We start from the raw sequence: 19,093 nt of genomic DNA on the forward strand, positions 1-19,093 counted from the left end.
GAGCTAAAGCTTGTAACATACAAGATGGAAACAACAGAAGAGTTAAGTTTGAAGATCTAGTGAAGTTTGTCGACCATCATGCTAGAATCCTTTCTCATCCAGTGTTCGGAAACTTAAAGGAAATTCCAAATACATCAGCAAAGACAAGCTACACATTCGTTCCTGCTACTCCCAGCGCAAGGTTCAAACCGAGATCTCCAGAGTTATATAAAAGTGGTTTTGCCACTAGTGTATCCCCATTACCTCAGAAAGAAAACTGTAACCGACACAGTGACACATCCCAATCAAACCGATGCATCTACTGTAAAGGAGAACACCATCTTTCTGCTTGCAATCAGATTCTCAAAAACACCCACAAAGAGAAGTTGGAATTCCTCAGAAGCAAAGGACTTTGCTTTGGATGTTTAGAAAAGGGCCACATGAGTAAAGGATGCAAACAAAGACATACCTGCAAAGAGTGCAATCTCACACACCCCACTCTGTTGCATTTCAGTAATATCGAGTCGAGCAAAGGAAAGGTAAAGACTGTTGCAAATGCTTTAGTGGATATGGATAAAGACGATTCACGGGAGGAGGATATTGGGGCCGGTGAGCCTGAAGGCACCCTGGCTATCGTTCCTGTGAAGGTGAAAACAAAACAGGGTAATACCATCATAACAACATACGCCTTTCTGGACCCAGGTAGTACGGCTACCTTTTGCACAGAGTCCATTCTACAGCAGCTTCAAGTGACTGGACGCAACACGAAGATACTCTTACGAACAATGAATAAAGAGGAGTCAGTTAAAACATCTGTTGCATGTGACCTTGAAATATGTGGTCTAGAAAGTAACCAGTATGTAGCACTTCCACCTGTTTATTCACAAAACAAAATACCAGTACGAAAGGCAAATATTCCCTCTCAGGAGGATGTGGGACAATGGGAATACCTGAAAGAGGTCAATATACCACAAATTGATGCAGAGGTTGGCTTGCTAATTGGGTGCAACGTGCCAAAAGCTCTAGAGCCATGCAAAGTCATAAACAGCCAAGGGAATGGCCCGTACGCTGTTAAGACCATTTTAGGTTGGACAATAAATGGACCTCTAGGAAGGTCAGATACGACTCGTTGGATTAAGCCAGTCGTTACAGCAAACAGAATTTCTGTTGTGGAAAAACCGAGGAATTGTTGAAGCAGCAAGTGAAGCTGGACTTTCCAGAACATCAACACAAGGAGCGTCTGGAAATGTCAAGAGAGGATCACAAGTTCATGGAAAGTGTCTCTAATTCTGTCAAGTTAGTAGACGGACACTACAGTATTGGACTGCCATTAAAGGAAAAAGGACTTGATTTTCCCAATAATAGACGTGTTGCTGAACAAAGAGCTTTGAACCTAAAAAGAAAATTCCAACAAAACAACAAATTCTACAAGGAGTACAAAGAGTTCATGGCGGATGTTGTTGATAAAGGTTTTGCCATCAGAATGACACCTGAACAAAAAGACAAGGCAAATCAAAGCAAAAGGAGCTGGTATATTCCACACCACGGCGTGTACCATCCAAAAAAGCGTAAACTGAGGGTGGTTTTTGATTGCGGTGCAACTTACCAGGGCACATCTCTGAATGCACGTCTTCTCCAAGGCCCAGATTTAACCAACAGTCTTATTGGTGTTCTTACAAGATTCCGGCAGAAGAACATTGCATTCATGGCAGATATTGAAGCCATGTTCCATCAGGTCAAGGTGCCAGAGGAAGACTCAGATCTTCTCACATTCTTGTGGTGGCCCGATGGAGATCTCAGTAGTGAGCTAGAAGAGTACCAAATGGTTGTACACATCTTTGGAGCAACATCCTCGCCTAGTTGTGCCAACTTTGCCCTACAACAGTGTGCAAGAGACAATGTGGATGACTTTAGCCCAGAGGCTGTCTCTTCGATGCTAAGAAATTTTTATGTGGACGATTGCCTAAAATCAATGGAAGACGAGAGGAAGGCAGTGATAATCGCTCACGAACTTAAAACCCTGTGCAGTACGGGTGGTTTCAAGTTAAACAAATGGGTAAGCAACAGCAGAGCTCTACTACAAACAATACCAGAGGAAAGTAGATCAAAGGAAATCAAGGATCTGGATCTGGATAAAAGTACCCTACCTGTTGAAAGAGCTCTCGGAGTTCAGTGGTGCACGGAAACGGACTCATTCCATTTCAAATTTACTCCTCAGGATAAACCACTTACCAGGAGAGGTTTTGTACGACAAGTGGAAGTACAGACAAAAAACCAGCACACTCCGTCGACCCATCACAAAGCTGTTACTGCTGGTCGAGTCCCAAAATGAGCTCTAGCCCCCTTCCCCTCTTGCACCACACAAACACATTTACACACACGGACTCATGTGTTAATACACATTCGCCCTACAAAGGGTCAGAAGCCCTGAACAAATGTTTTGTATTGGCTCTCCATTTTATGTTTATTAGTAATTGTCATGTGTGATTCCATAACAATTAGGGGCCGGAGTGTAGGAGCCAAAACGTTGATTTATTATTTGTATTATTTAATCATTTAATGTATGTAATGGAGTATAATTGATTGGTGTCAAGTGATCATGATCCGCAGCCACGGCTGGGCGGAGCGGCTGATTGGTGCTGCGATTGCCTCAGCTGGTTAAAAGAGTCCTGCTGATGATACTCTGTGTTCTAGTTTGGTTGTGAAGCCACACGGTTTTTTGACCGCTGCATTGCACTGCATAGAAGGATAACTTGGAAATAAATATACCAAAAGAAAGGTGACTGAGTGATGTGTGAGCGCGTCGGCCAGGCGCTAAAACCAAAGAACAAAAGGAGCTTAAGAAAGGTGGAAAGAAGGCTCTTTTACATTGTACACATTGGTAAATATTATTTTCCACTTGTTACCATTGTGAGTCTATTTTTATGCAGCGCTGCGTGATTTTGTAGCTACAATTCAGACTAATACACTACCAGAGGTGGAATAAGTACTCAGATCTTTTAGTGAAATTATAGGTGCTCAGATATTGTACTTGAGTAAAAGTAGAAGTACTCAGATCTTGTACTTGAGTCAAAGTAGAAGTACTCAGGTCTTGTACTTGAGTAAAAGTAGAAGTACCAGAGTGTAGGAATACTCTGTTACAGTAAAAGTCCTGCATTCAAAATGTTCCTCAAGAAGAAGTAGAAAAGTATTATCAAAATATAATACAGTAAAAGTATTCGTTGTGCAGATTGGTCCATCTCACAATAATATATATGATATATTTTACAATGATTGATCATGAAAGTGTTCTCAAAACTGGTAAAGGTGCAGCTAGTTTGAATGACTCTGTATACTGCAGGGTAGCTTGTGGATTTACTCCAGGTGGAACTAAAGTCTGATTTAACACTTGATTAGATTTCCCATCATTCATCCACATCTGTGAAGTAACTAAAAGGTATTAAATACATGTAGTGAAGGAAAAGTACACCATGTACCTCTGACTTATGTTCACTGCCAACCTAAAAGTACCTAAAAGAATAGTAATCAATAATGTATTGAAAAGTTATTTGGCTGATTGTTTTTATATCGGCTCAGCCAGGTTATATGGGAGGCCCAGTCTACGTACACTCTAAAAACAAATGCTTGGCTTAACAAAGAAAATCAAGGCAATAGGTTGCATCGATGGTTATTGAGTTAAGACAACTTCTAATGAAATTTTGTTAAAGCAACAAAGTTATTTGAGTTGGGGGAGAAGGCTTTTCCTCTACAATCAGAGGTGTTTTCAATTACCACTTACTTAATAATTGGTAGCATAAACACAAGTTTTTAAGTTGATTACTCCAAAAGTTCCAACTTGTTTTACCGTATGATTTAAATGTAATCTTAAGTTGTGTATACTTAATTACCACATGTTGAACATGGACAGATGTTTTTAAGTTGACAGCCATTTGTAAATTAAGTTGCTCCAAATAATATTGTATTCAATAGGGGTTTTTTTTCTTAGCTTTTCCATGTTTTGCCTTTAAAGAAAGAAATTAATTGATTCCACAACAAAAATATTAGGCAATTCACTTTTTATTTTTGAACTGCAGTTGTTTATTTCAACACATGATGTTTCAATCAGGAGAGTTTGAATTTCAAGTTGTATTTGAATGACAAAAGATGACACTCACCTTAAAATGTCCTTTGTATATTTCTATTTGTCTTAACTGTGAGAACTTGTCCAGGCATCTTAAGTGGGAGTGGACTTGAAATCCTTAACTGAAGGTGTAGAACAATTAAGTTATCAAGCCAATTGCATTACTTACTTCAACTTGAATTTAGTTTGAAGTCAATTAATGCAGAAATCAGAGTTCAAATGACACACAATATTAAGTTGATGTAATTACCAACATTATTACGTCAACACAACTTATAAATTAATGTTGCAATTTAAACTGTTTATCTAAATCAATTAACTCACATTTTTATCTTGCAACCAGTGCATTTAATTAAGTGGAGGTGAAAGGTCGCCTGAATTCAGTTTTGAGATGTACAGATCACTCATTTTGAAATATTAAACTTAGTTTTCTTTTCTTTAATTGTTCATCCTCGTGTAGAATGCTATCACGAAACACACATTTGGTTGTTTATAGCATAAAGAACATCTGAGTTAATGTGAGGTAGGGAAATAATCATTTGAGTATGTGCATATAAATATGTAATTTACAACAGCTGTAAGATGCTTGAAAATGCTTGAAAAGTGCTTGAATTTGACTTTGGAAAAGGTGTAAGAACCCTCTTAAGCCTTTACCTGGAGACGGTGACGAACACGACTGTGTTGCCGAACTTCTCATGGTGTGCACACCTAGACCGGACTTAAAAGACGTTCCTCTGACCAACGCTGACCTCATTTTGTATGTTGATGGGTCTGCCTCTCGCGACCAAGGGGGCACTAATCGGGTGGGTTTTTCTGTTGTTTCAGATTCTGCTGTACTCCGTTCTGGACCGCTTCCATGTCACATCAGCACAAGCAGCAGAGCACTAACTGAAGCCTGAACGTGCACTGCACGTTTGCAGAAGGCAAAACCGTGACTATTTACACTGACTCACGCTATGCTTTTGGGGTAGTACACGATTTTGGGGCTATTTGGAAGTGGAGACACATTTCTGAAATCTGATGGCAAACCAGTACTTAACCATGTACTGGTTGCAGGCTTACTAGACGCCATTCTGCTCCCATCTGAAGTTGCAGTCTGTAAATGTGCCGCACACGCAGCACAGACCCAGTTTCCCTAAGAAATTGGGTCTGCTAATTTACCTGCTGACTCAGCCGCAAAGGCAGCTGCTCTGATTCCTCTCGCACCTCACGCACAATCATTTGTTAAAATCCCTGTCTCCTCCTTCACTGACAAATTGTCGTCACTGACTTCCATGCAGCAGCTAGCTACACCAGTTGAGAAGGCTCAGTGGAAGGCTGCTGGGGCTGCTTTTGACCCAACCTCCAGCATCTGGGTTGGTCCAAATTCCAATCCATGTCTCCCAAGACATTTCTTCCCTCATTTTGCTAAGTTGACACATGGGTTGGACCATGTGTCAAAAGGGGGGATGTTAGAGGCTATAAATCAGGAGTGGTTCACAAGGGGGTTCACAGTAACAGCTCAAAAGCACTGTGAAGCATGCCTAATTTGCATTATGCAAAAATTCTGGTAGACCAGTAAAGGTTACAGGACCCGGAGCACATCCACCTCCCACCAGGCCATTTGATCACCTAATGAGGGTAAGAAGCACTGCTGGTGGTGGTTGACATGTGGTCCAAATGGGTTGAAGCTTTCCCAGTAAAAGCACAGACAGCAAATGCTGTGGCAAAGGCACGACTGAGGGAAATCATTCCTAGAAGGGGACTACCAGACAACATTTCTAGCGACAACGGTTCACATTTTGCTAATGAGGCCATTACGCAGATAGGAGAATACATGGGCATGGACATCAGAAAGCATTGTGCTTATCATCCACAGAGTGGGGGTGGGGTGGAAAGAGAGAACGGCACAATAAAAAAACAAGCTAGCAAAATGCTGTGCAGACACAGGTCTGTCATGGACACAAGCTCTGCCCATTGTGTTGATGTACATGCGGATGCGGAAACGAACACGGAGGCAACTCAGCCCATTTGAAATCCTTTTTGGGGCTCCTCCACAGATTGGACTCAAGGCTCCAGGATGTCCTCTTCCCTCCACAACTTTGTGTGAGGATGCTATGTTGTCCTATTGTGTTAACCTGTCATCCACTTTACCCCTGCCACTGGTCCACTTCATCATCTCCAACCCGGCAACTTCGTGCTGGTCAAGGATTTCCGGAGAAAGAGCTGGAAATCCAATCGTTGGCAAGGTCCCTACCAGGTGCTTCTCGTCACCCAGACAGCGGTCAAGGTCGCCGAGAGAGCTACGTGGGTCCATGCCAGCCACTGCAAGGTCGTAGTCACAGGAAAGGAGAAACGGAAGACGACAACAAGTGACGTGTCCTAGTCACCAACGGAAGACGACAACAAGTGACGTGTCCTATTCACTAACAGAAGACGACAACAAGTGACGTGTCCTAGTCACCACCAGCACCACACTTGCACTACATACACCAAAACACACTACACACAAGGTGTCACGAGCGAGTGCCAGCTGAGCGGTTCCATATGCCCTCTGGTTCCTCGTTTGTGTTACCGGTGTGCGGAGTCTGACTGTCCGTGTCACAAAATTGACCGAGGGAATACACACACACACCCCATGGAGCATTTCCTCCTCGTGATGAGGGCTCGCCTGGAAAGGCGACAACGCAACCGTGAGCAATGTGGATACTACTGGAGAGCCTGGACAATCATAAAATGGTTCCACTCCATACTTGTCATGATAGTTGTGTTAGGACTAGTCCTATATTTTATGTATCCATGGTCAGCACACAGCATGTCAGCCAAAATCGACGGGTTGATACCAACTCGTCAGCCATGTGCACCCCAGCCATGTGCACCCCAGCCATTTGAGAGGGATGAAACACAGCCTCTGCATCCAGAGTGTACCACAAAACGTCTCTTACACCACCTTATTTTTTCCTAGGCACTACTACTGGTTGTACTCGTATCCTACGGAACACGTGCAGTTACGGTGCTTACAATATTTCGTATTGTCGCATAGTCGGTGCGCCTGGAAGAATCCTTTCTAACGTAGCATTCCCTGCTCTATCAAGTTCTGGCTCCCCTCTGGATAGGTACATGCACTCTAGTGGATTTGAATCCAGCAGTCACTGTCCTCACGTCCTTAATGTACACGACACATCATTACCCAGAGTTCCAACACCACGACCACCACAAGGTAAAAAGAGATCTGACGTCCGCTGGAGCTAAATTATTTGGCGGCCTGTTCCCATGGTGGGGTACAGTAAACAATGCCCATAACATAGATACCTTACACGTTCGGCTAGAGAACCTCACTTACGAGACGACGCAGGGCTTCCAGGCATTGCCCCCATTCATAATAGCCTCTAGGAACATGCTCATGCAGCACCAATTTGCTCTTGACCTGTGTCATATGATCGGTGACTCCTGTTGCACTTACATTCCCGACACCACCAAGACCATCACTGACACCGTGCTGCATCTTAACAACCTGTTAGCCGACATGAAAGCGGATGACATATCCAACGCAGGTGGCTGGGACTGGTGGTCCTGACTTACATCGGGCGGGTGGGAAGCATGGCTGGCTAGGATAGTTACAACCCTGACGATCATTTTCGGCCTATTAATCAGTTGTACCCGTTATGATTATCCCAATACTGAAGAAGTGCGTTTCCAGCATAGTATCCTCAGCTTTCGTTCAGTATACTGCTATTCCATTACACGACAATCCTTTGCGCCAATGTGAGATAGACCAGCTAGAATCAGAAGAGTCTGATTCCGACACTACAATATAGTCAATATAATCATGTGAATCGAGTATACTCTCCTCTTATACTTACATTATATTGGAGTCTGTCCTCCACAAAAACAGCCTGTTTTCTATGATATATTTGTGATGTGTTTACTTAAACCAGCGATGGAGTGTATTCATTGATGTGTTATATCAGTCTATCCTGTCATTTGGTTTTTTATTGATCAAGTATGATCAAAAGGGGAGAATGTCGTGGAAATTTTTATTATATCCTTATATGTTTTAAACCAAATGCTTCTCATTTCCTGAGATGTGCTGTTTTCTTCTATCTACTCTACTGTGGGTTTATTCCCAAGAGCTTCAAGGCCACAGAGCTGTTTTGGCTACTGGGTTGAGACTCACACAAAGTCACACGAGAACTTCTACAGCTCAAGGCCAGGTGTCTAATAACAATATGACCGTGTGAAGACAGATTTCTGCACTTCCCACCCTTTGCTGTATATAAGCTTTGCTTTCCTATTATATCTGCGCACACTCCTGCAGACTATCATATACTCTGTAGAACCTGTGTCTTTATTTTGTATTGTATCTATGTATTTGAAGCTTCAAATAAATAACCAGAAAGACAACTCCGTCTGATTCACCATTTATTTGTTTTTGATCACTCTGACTTGTACTCTCCAGTGTGTTGGGTCTTAGATTTCCATAACACATCCAACAATCCCAACCGAGAATGCTGTTCTCAACCATAAACCGGCTTCTCCACCCCCTTGATCCCCCCCATCCCCCAGGTGCTCTTGATCTCTGCTCGAAGTTTCTGGATTTCTTCCAGGCAAAAGTTGATTCCATCCACCAGCAGCTTCTGGTGCCTGGCCCCCCACCTACTTCAACCGCACCCCAGCCACAAGGTATTACTCGTCCACCTAGGTGTTGCCTCTCCACCTTCTCCCCAGTGGATGTCATCCAAATTACCAAGCTGGTTACTAAGGCCAAGACATCGACCTGCTCTCTTGACCCCATGCCCACAGCCTTGGTCAAGGCAGCTCTATCCACCATCTGCCCCATCATTGTTGACATTGTGAACTTGTCCCTGTCTTCTGGCACAGTCCCACCCTGCCTCAAAACTGCCTCAGTCTCTCCAATCCTGAAGAAGCCTGGCTTGGACCCGGAGGACCTCAACAACCACCGGCCGATCTCAAACCTCCCATTCGTGAGCAAGATCCTGGAAAAAGCAGTTGCCGCACAACTGCAACACCACATGTCACTGCATGAGCTCTACGAACCCCTCCAGTCTGGCTTCAGACCATATCACAGTACTGAGACTGCCCTCATCAAAATCACAAACGACCTCCTCATCGCATCTGATTCTGGCCTCATCAGCATTCTCATCCTCCTGGACCTCTCAGCAGCCTTCGATACCATATCCCATTCCATCCTCCTCAGCCACCTGTCTGACTACCTTGGCCTCAGTGACACAGCTCTTGCCTGGTTCGAGTCCTACCTGTCTAACAGGAAAAACTTTGTCACCATCAGTGACTGCAGCTTCCCTCCCGCCCAGTCAACCAAGGTGTACCTCAAGGCTCTGTGCTTGGACCCCTCCTATTCAATATCTACATGCTCCCACTTGGTCAAATCATCCGCGAACATGGTCTCAGCTTTCACTCTTATGCTGATGACACACAGCTCTATCTCTCCACCAAACCGTCCACTCAGCTCCCCCCTCAATCCTTTGTCAACTGCCTACAGGACATAAAAAACTGGATGTCATCAAACCTGCTCAAAATCAACAGCAATAAAACAGAGCTCATGATTGTGGCTCCCAAGACGCAGCTCCAGAAGGTTGGAGACCTGCTTCTCTCCATTGACGGCTGCTCTATCTCCCCGTCCACTGAAGTCCGCAACCTGGGAGTCATCCTGGACACCACCCTCTCTTTCCAGGCGCATGTCAAATCTGTCACCAAATCCGCCTTCTACCACCTAAAAAACATTGCCAGAATCCGGCCTTCTCTCTCTGACTCTGTGGCAGAAACCCTGGTACACGCCTTCATTACATCCCGTCTGGACTATTGCAATGGAGTCTTGTCCGGGGCTCCCAGCAAAACCCTGGATATCCTCCATTATGTCCAGAACTCTGCCGCCAGGCTTCTCACCCACACCAAGCCATGGCACCATATCACCCCCACCCTCATCCACCTACATTGGCTGCCGGTCAAGTCCCGGATTCAATACAAAACACTCATCCTCATGTACAAGTCCCTCCATACCCTCGCCCCCCAGTACTTATCGGACCTGCTTCATCCCTACACCCCTTCTCGGAGTCTGCGGTCCTCAGACACGGGCCTGCTCTCCATCCCCCGCTCTCGCCTCCGAACTGTTGGTGACAGGGCATTCAGTGTTGCGGCCCCCACCCTCTGGAATGCACTTCCTGCCGAGATCCGTAATGCTGCCTCCCTGGACATCTTCAAATTATCACTAAAAACACACCTGTTCACCCTGGCCTTCGGGCCCTAGCCCTTTTCTGGTCCCCTGGCTTCCTTTATTTATTTCTTTGGTTTGCCCGTTGATTGTCTGTTTGTTTTGTTTGTCCACCATGTACAGCGACCTTGGGTCCCTTGAAAGGCGCTATATAAATATCATTTATTATTATTATTATAATTTATTATATATTGGTTTTTCAGTTGATTATCTTGAACGTATTATTCAACAGTTAAAAAGTTCACATTATTATTTGTATTTGTTTTAAAGTACAATAAATGAATGTTTTCAAAGTCAATGAATAATTGCATTTAATAATCGCAATTACAATTATTGACCCAAATAATCGAGATTATGATTTTTGCCATAATCGAGCAGCCCTAGTCTCAGGGCTTCTTAATATTTAACAACCTATTAATGTGTCATACCCACTTAACGGGAAGAAACTCAGCTAACTGACGATATGAACAATTTTTAGTTAAACAAAACACAACTCTAACGCCGAGCCTCTTAATTAGCAATAAGCGAAAAAATGCTAACGCACTTAGCACAGAACTCACGGTAGAAATACTTTATTACAAACAATATACCAGCTAGCAAGCTGAGATTCCACAGATTCTAGGGGTATAAGTATCATCACTGAGCGATCAAAACTCACGGCAGGGGAAGCAAACCCAGACATCACACAACGTAGCTTTACGGGACTTTACGGGAAAATAAGTCTTATCGTTGCTGTTTTCTGATCAAAAGTTGTGTTCAATGGCATTAAAACGCATAGAATGCTGCTGAAGGTTAATCCAATGTCTCTGTGTCACTTTTAAATTATTACTGATATAACATCATTCCATTTTTGTCAAAAACTGAGATTTCATATTAGCTGTTATTAGCACTATTATAGCTACAACCCAGCTTCCGGTTTTGGGCATTCTGGCTACACATCACTCATTCACCAATGGGTAATGTTTAGATGGATTTTAGGAACTTCCCATCGATTCTATTGGCTCTAACGGTTCAAAATTGGTGTCATCAAAATCGACCGAGGGGGGCTAGAGATGTGGAAAATGCACCCAAATGACCCAAGAAGTGGTTTATTTCTTCTAAATCTCTCTAAAAAGGTCAAATGTCACTTGTTTTGCATCAATTTTGATACAGGGTACTTATATGTTATAGTTTGGATTCCTAAAGCTTTTAGTCTACTATCCCATCATTCAAGGGTGGTTTTCACTGAGTAATGTTTTTTTTTTTGGACGGACACTATAATTTAATTTTTTTTTTTTACTATGTTCAATCTGAACTTACTTTAAAATAAAAAAATGTTATATTGATTCTGACTTTTCTACATTCAACTCACAGGTTTATCATTGCTTTGAGAAAAAATATTATTCATTTACCCCTTTTATAAGTGAAGTTATAGTAATTTGTTCTGGGAATGTAATTTTCTAGCCTGAGGCCTGAAAAACAGGCTCAGGGCGTAACAGGTTAACCTACAGTATTTAGAAAAGTATGAAAAAAAGGATGTAAATTGCTAAAATAACAAATAAATAACAGTCCTGAAATGCTTAAGCGCACAAGCCTTTTTCCTTCTTTTTATTAAGCCGGATCAAAACAACCAAGACTCACTAAAAGCTGGTTCATCATCGATTGACCGAGTGATCAATCGCCTGGTTTCTCAGCAAAGATAGAAAGAGTAGAAATTAAGTTAGGAACAGATATACGGAAAGATACTTCGAATAGATTAAAACCTTCTAATAATTGTGTTATGATGTTGATCATAAAAGAAAAAGGAAATTAAAGAAGACTTTCAATCACTATGAACTTGGACATGAGAGAGCATCGTGTCTTATCGTTCATGTAACAGAAATACTTACAGCCAGAGTGGCGCTGCTGCCGATGCGGTTTTCACAACTCAGCCTTTTCTCATCAGGAGTGTTGTTGGCCATGAACGCCCTCTGGATCACACGCTTGGGGGTCTTAGTGAAGGAAAATGCCCTCGTCACCTAGAACACAGATACACACAGAATATTAGCAATGCGTATTGTATTTAAATATTCGACGGGTTAGTTGAATACTGGATTCTGATGGTCAATTTATCCATTTAGATCAATTAACCATCAGTTGTGGCCAAAACTGGGATACTTTTTGAATATTAATTTTTTTATATTTGTGAAGAACACAAAACGTATTTATGCTAGCTAAACCGTCCTAAGCAAGGTAAAGAAAAAGAGAAGAACAAGAATACAGTGAAAGAAAAGTCAACGGGTTACAAAACAAATAGAGCTGGACGCCAGAGAAATCAGCAGAAGACAAACCGGAAGCAAACACTAAATGAAACATCAGAAGACAGACAGGAAGTAAACACCGAAGGGAACAGCAGAGGAAGACAGACAGGAAGTGAAAGCTAAAGGGAACAGCAGAAGACAAACAGGAAGTATACACCAAAGGGAACATGGGCCGTTTCTCAATGTCGAGTATACCTGCTGCAGTGCCACTATTTCAAGTATACTACGTCATCGAGTGGCACCGAATGCTGGGCATTTAACATGCATTCCTTCGGCACCACTCGATGACGTAGTATACTTGAAATAGTGGCTCTGCAGCAGGTTTACTCGACATTGCGAAACGGCCACGGTTTGGGCTAGGGACTGGTAACTAAACCCGGTATTAAGTGGGCCCCGGGGCTACTTCTTTAAAGATCGTGGTGTCTATAAGCTCTCATGTTATCGGTACTGGAGCAATTACAAATAAATATATTTATTATTTCGACATAAACGTTATCTTGCACATTTTGTCCAACCAATTTGCAATGTCATTATTTTTGCCCTCTTCACTCCATAAGAGCGATCTCTCTCTGTGTGTGCGGGGGGGGGAGAAATGACCAGTTTGCGACTGCCATAACTTGAAGCTCTGTACGCCCAATAACGTGTAAGGTGGGAGCAGTACTCAGATCTTGTACTTGAGTGATATAGAAGTACCAGAGTGTAGGAATACTCTGTTAGAATTAAAAGTCCTGCATTCAAAATGTTACTGAAGTAAAAGTACAAAAGTATCAGCATCAAAGTAGTCATTGTGCAGATTGGTCCATTTCAGAATAATATATATGATATTTTTTATAATGATTGAGAAGTGTTATCAAAGCTGGTAAAGGTGCAGCTAGTTTGAATGACTTTGTATACTGCAGGGTAGCTTGTGAATTTACTCCAGGTGGAACTAAAGTCTGATTTAACACTTGATTATATTTCACATCAGTAATCCAAATCTGCAAAGGTATTAAATAAATATAGTACCATAAACGAATACACGTAGCATATTTACCTCTGAATTGTAGTGAAGTTGAAGTTCAAAGTAGCAAAACTTGAAATACTTCAGTAAAGTACAAGTATCCCAAAATGTACTTAAGCACAGTACTTTAGTAGGGATGTTATGTGTGCTAGGAGCCCAGAATCCACTCTATACATAAAATAAGATTGATAAGCAGTATCGGTAAGAGTAGTAGCACCGTTAAAATCGTAACGATACCCATCCATAGTATGGGCTCTGGTCATGTTTGAAGGCTTATTAATGGGAAAGAAAATGTGAACAGACCTGGACAATTAGGAGGCAGAAATGTGCTATGTCAATGTATTGATTTATTTAGTCAGAAGCTGTGTAATAGGCAGGACAATATGGCATGGTTCTTTTCGTTATAAGGACTGGCTCACTGCATATTATCTTTTCTTGGACGTGGAAAATTACTTGGACAGTGCTCTCTGCTTAACTACATTTTTAATAGTGATATTGTTTCTAAAATACCACAAACATATCTTGGCATTTTTTGTTACCAAAAATAAAACAAACTTGTCGATACCACAAAATCTTGATCACACTAAATTGACAATTTATGCAAGCCACTTTATCAGGTGTGCATTAAGACTTTACTGTTCGATTTTTTTGTCCGTTTTTTTAAATCTGGGGTGAAATTTAAATTCTTGTCATTTGAGTTTGAAAAACTGTTGTCATTTTTGTTTTATCACAGAAGTATTTGAAAAGTCAGGAATGCAATAAAAGACCTGACGCCATGTAATGACCGTCAGGGAGAACAAATGTAGCCTTGTAATGTTTCTGTGCCTTTTAAAAACACGTTTTACTGCTATCTTACCTTCTGCTATTAGCTTTTGTGAAATGTACTGAAAATGTTCAGTATCTGTCACGTTTTTCTTATAAGAGGCAAAATATCTTGCCATCTGTAGTGCTTTTATTATTATCTGGGTTGAGCAGTAGTCACGTAGATAATGAATAAATGCAGACCTAATTCTTGAAAAGCTGACAACTGTTGACCTCTACATATGTGGCCGTTAGTAAAACCAAGACTCTGCAAACCATAAATAAAATTACCTTTGTAAAAGTAAGACAAAAAAAATTGGTAGAAGGACTGACAGTCTAAAATGTATTAACATACTATGTTGTTGTTCTCTGTAATTTGTAGTGCTGTCAATTGAATTACAAATGTTATTGCATTAATCACAATAATAATCTGTGATTTGTAATGATCAATCTCAAGTTGAAATACTACTTTAAAACAATAACTCAAACATGTGTGGTGTTGTAATAAAGAAATGCATGACAAATTAGTAAGAGAAATCAGAAGGCTTTTTATTTAATTATAACATGATTCCGGAATTTTTGGCATGAAGTCGACCATTTTCTTACACTTAGCTAAAGCTACAACAAAGCCGTTGACACAGAAAGCCGCTGTGATTTCCCTCTGTCTAACACAGTGGTTCTCAACTGGTCAGGCCTCGGGACCCACTTTTTCCTTTGTCAATAAATCGTGACCCGAAATTTGAACCACTCAAATCCATTCAACAAAAAAATCATGCTGTAATACATACGCTTTTCAGCATACAATATTAATTAAAGTGAAGTACAGTGCATATATCCCTCATATCCCTTCACAGAACTAAAGTATGCTTTTAAAAAAGGTTTAATAAGATGATGGAATCAAAGCTGAACTGTATAACACATGCTGAAAACCCAACCGCAGCAGGGGGGTCTGGGGGGATTCTCAGACTCCCCCAGGAGATTCTTTGATCTCCGGTACTTCCAGTCCAACGCACATTGTTAGAAAATCGTGCCTTTAAAATAAAAGTAAAAAAATACTTTTTTTCTCTTCACTCACACATCTGCGACCCACTCGAAATGGGTCCACGACCCAAAAGTGGGTCGCGACCCACCAGTTGAGAACAACTGGTCTAACACAGACAAGGCATATTATCTCTGCTGCTATCCTATTGCAAGCACTATCTGTTCCTACAGCGACCCTGTCCGCTCTTGCCCACTCCTGTGCAACTTTAATTAAATTAATTTAAAAAAACGCATGGTTCAACAAAATGCCTTTTCTCTGTTTTCACCACACCTGAATAACAAGTGCTGTTTCGTCTTTATACCAAGAAAGTGATATTTTTTACTGATGTCCAATGGTCTGTGATACATGTCTCTTGTGCCGATTCCTCCGCTTTCTTTGCCTTTTAAAAGGTGGAATATGTAATTTATTTCAGAAATCCTTTGTTATATTCCATGGAATCTTAACATAGGGTGACCAGACGTCCCCGTTTTCCGGGGACAGTCCCCGTTTGTATTGCCCTGTCCCCGTTTTTTAATATACGTTAAAAACACATAGCAACGTGAAATAAAACGTTTCATGTCAGGAAACACTGGGTAAACACTACAGACTGTGGTCAAGCCAGCCCCCACTTCGGAAAAAACAGTCAAGCCAGCCCGCACGTTGTATTGCGGTGCGCGAATATCCTATGCATTACGGTAGAGGCCTGTAAAAACTGCCTTCAAAATAAAAGCGTTTACTCTGTCAATAACAAATATACCTAAAAAACACACCAAACATATTCATATATACTGGAGTTTAAATTAAGAAATATGTACTATATAATGTGATCAATAATAATTTAAAACAAACTACGTATAACTACCACATTATAACTGAGTGAATGTAAAATGTAAGGATACAGTTATGTATGAAGGTAGATATGGTGCAAAATGTGAGAGGGTGTAAAACCTGATGTGAGCACTTGCAGAAAAAAAATCTGAGCTTGTGTGCGCATACATTTACACTTGTATAAAATATCCACATAACTGTGAACCAAATGTACACTTGTAAAAAATATCCACGTAACTGTGAACCACATGTACACTTGTAAAAAATATCCACGTAACTGTGAACCAAATTTGAAGTCACAGAAGAAATAAAGTGTTGTAGCTTGTAGAAAAAAAAAGGAACTTAGTGATGAAATGTTCACTTGCAGAAAAATACATATTTAAAAATATATATATTTTCCATTACAACTGCAACTTGGTTATTACAACCTCTCAAATCAGTCATTACAACTTGACGAATCTGCTCTGTGACAGTATAAATCGACGAATCTGCGGCCTTGACTTTTGCTACACTTCTTGCGATAAATGTGTCACAAAAGTAATTTTCACCTGTAGATGTGGGGGGAGGGAGGGGGGTTGGAGGGAGGGGGGTTGGAGCGAAGGGTCGGCGCTATCAGAACGACGAGGGTCGGTCAGTCACACAGTCACAGCCACAGTCAGGTCGAACCGGATGACTGAGGGGCTAACGGTTCGTGTCGCTACCAGTCCGCTGACATGGCGCGTCAATCAACGGTAAGTTTGGCCCATTACTTGCCCAGTATTACTTTGAATATTATTATTGTGATTGAGGATTAAATCCGCTTTGAAGACCACCGTTTTATATCGTGCAGTTTAGCGGCAAAATAACATCAGTTAGCCAGCTAACGCTAGCTTTGTTGAGGTTATGCTAGCTAAACAAGTAGTGGTTGTAGTCTACAGCAGTAATTAATATATTATAGCCTACTGCTTTGGCACTAACGGTTGATAACCGTTTATGAAAATAAAACCAATTGAACTGTGCTGAAATAATGACAAGTTTTATAATTGTCTTGGGCTCCTGCTGTGTTTTTAAAGCCTTTGTAAATTATCCATGCTATTTTCTATTTAGCTAACGTCGAAGTAGTGTATGTGAAATCATCCTCACAATAAGATGTGTGTATATTACAATTATCAACCTGTTAAATCCCGAGCCTGTTTTTCAGGTTTCAGGCTCGAAAATTACATTCCCAGAACAAATTACCATATCTTCCCTTCTAAAAAGGGTTAAATTAATAATCTTTTTTCTCAAAGTAATAATAAACCTGTGAGTTGGATGTAGAAAAGTCAGATTCAATATAGATGTTTTTTTTATTTTAAAGAAAATTCAGATTGAACATGGTAAAAAACTGTAAATTATAGTGTCCGTCCAAAAAATATTTTGTACTTATAGTGAAAACTAACCTTGGATGATGGGTTAGTAGACTAAAAGCTTTAGGAATACAAAGTACAACATATAATAAGTACCCTGTATCAAGATTGATGCAAAACAAGTGATATTTGACCTTTTTAGACAGATTTAGCACAAAAAACCCTCTTCTGGGGCCATTTGGGTGGATTTTCCATATCTCTGGCCCCCCTTGCTGGATTTTGACATGTGACATCTCTTTCTGACCGTCAGAGCCAATGGAATCGAGGGGAACTCCCACATAGACTGAGATTTTTCTCAGAGACTGCCGCATTGCCTAGACCGGAAGCAGCAGCCACTCTGGTGGCTACCATTAGCAGCTAACATTTGCTCTCCGATTTTTACATAAAAATGGAATTATGGATTATAAATGAAATCATTTTTTTTATACAGAGACGTTAAATACCTATGGATTAACCGATTCAGCCGCGTTTTTTCTGGTTTTAATGCCATTGAACACGTCTTTTGATCAGATTGACAGCTACGGTGAGACGATCTCCCTAGAAGCTCCGTAAAGGTACGTGTTGTGATGTCTGTATTTGCTTCCCCTGTAGCGAGTCCGGATCACTCAGTGATGATACTATATACCTAAATAATCTGTTGAACCTCAGCTTTAATCGGATATCTTGTATGTGCAGCTACGATAAGTAATAAGGGTACTTTTATCTTGAGTTCTGTGCCAATGTCCGTTAGCATTTTTCACTAAGGGGTCATTTAGATGCTTCTTATGAGACTTGTGTTTTGTTTTGGTAAAAATGGTTTGTATCGTCAGTTAGCTGAGATTATTCCCGTTAATCTGGTATAACACATTAATAGGGGATCTTAATATTTAAGAACCTATTAATGTGTTATACCAGATTAACGGGACACTGTGTCTTAGGGGATCTTAATATTTAAGAACCTAAGACACAGTGTCGTGAAAAAAAAAAACAGGGTCCCCGCCGAGGGGGACCTTGGGGTTTAACAGGTTAATGTCATATTTCAAGATGATTACTGGGATATTACAATATGGTTGGTTGAGCTGGAGTTCATTATTGAGCTTACACGTTAACGTGAGTCATATCTGAAGAACGAACCCAAACCTTGTTGTTTTTATTAATTGCATTACCAAATTGATATCAAATAAACAGTAAGCATTGGTAACACAACTTCCAAAGTTAGAGTAAAATAAAAAAGGACCCTGACTCGGACAATACACAATCCAACATGTTAAACAGAAGAGAATAAGTTATATTGTTTGTACACATGGTACTTTACATATATATCTGTTTGTTTAAGGTGTCCAGGTGATGCAGACAGGCTGGACCAGAGAGTGAGAGACAGAACTGGACTCCTCACAGCAGTGAACTTCAGCACATACTATTTGTTCATACCAGAGATGGGGACTTGAGTCTGTGACTCAGACTCGAGTCGC

The 19,093-nt window shown here is 41.0% G+C and overlaps 1 protein-coding gene across 6 annotated transcripts in view; it reads right to left on the reverse strand.

Moving 5' to 3' along the window:
* Nucleotides 1-19,093, reverse strand: part of ect2 (epithelial cell transforming 2) — a 104,643-nt gene that overhangs the window by 23,455 nt on the left and 62,095 nt on the right. For all 6 annotated transcript variants that reach the window (XM_034235563.1, XM_034235564.1, XM_034235562.1 and 3 more), the window contains one exon: nt 12,197-12,325. In XM_034235563.1, the coding sequence (XP_034091454.1) occupies nt 12,197-12,325 (129 nt within the window). The remainder of the gene's footprint in view (nt 1-12,196; nt 12,326-19,093) is intronic.

The sequence above is a fragment of the Gymnodraco acuticeps genome, unplaced genomic scaffold, assembly GCF_902827175.1.
Source record: "Gymnodraco acuticeps unplaced genomic scaffold, fGymAcu1.1, whole genome shotgun sequence".
Lineage (NCBI taxonomy): Eukaryota > Metazoa > Chordata > Actinopteri > Perciformes > Bathydraconidae > Gymnodraco > Gymnodraco acuticeps.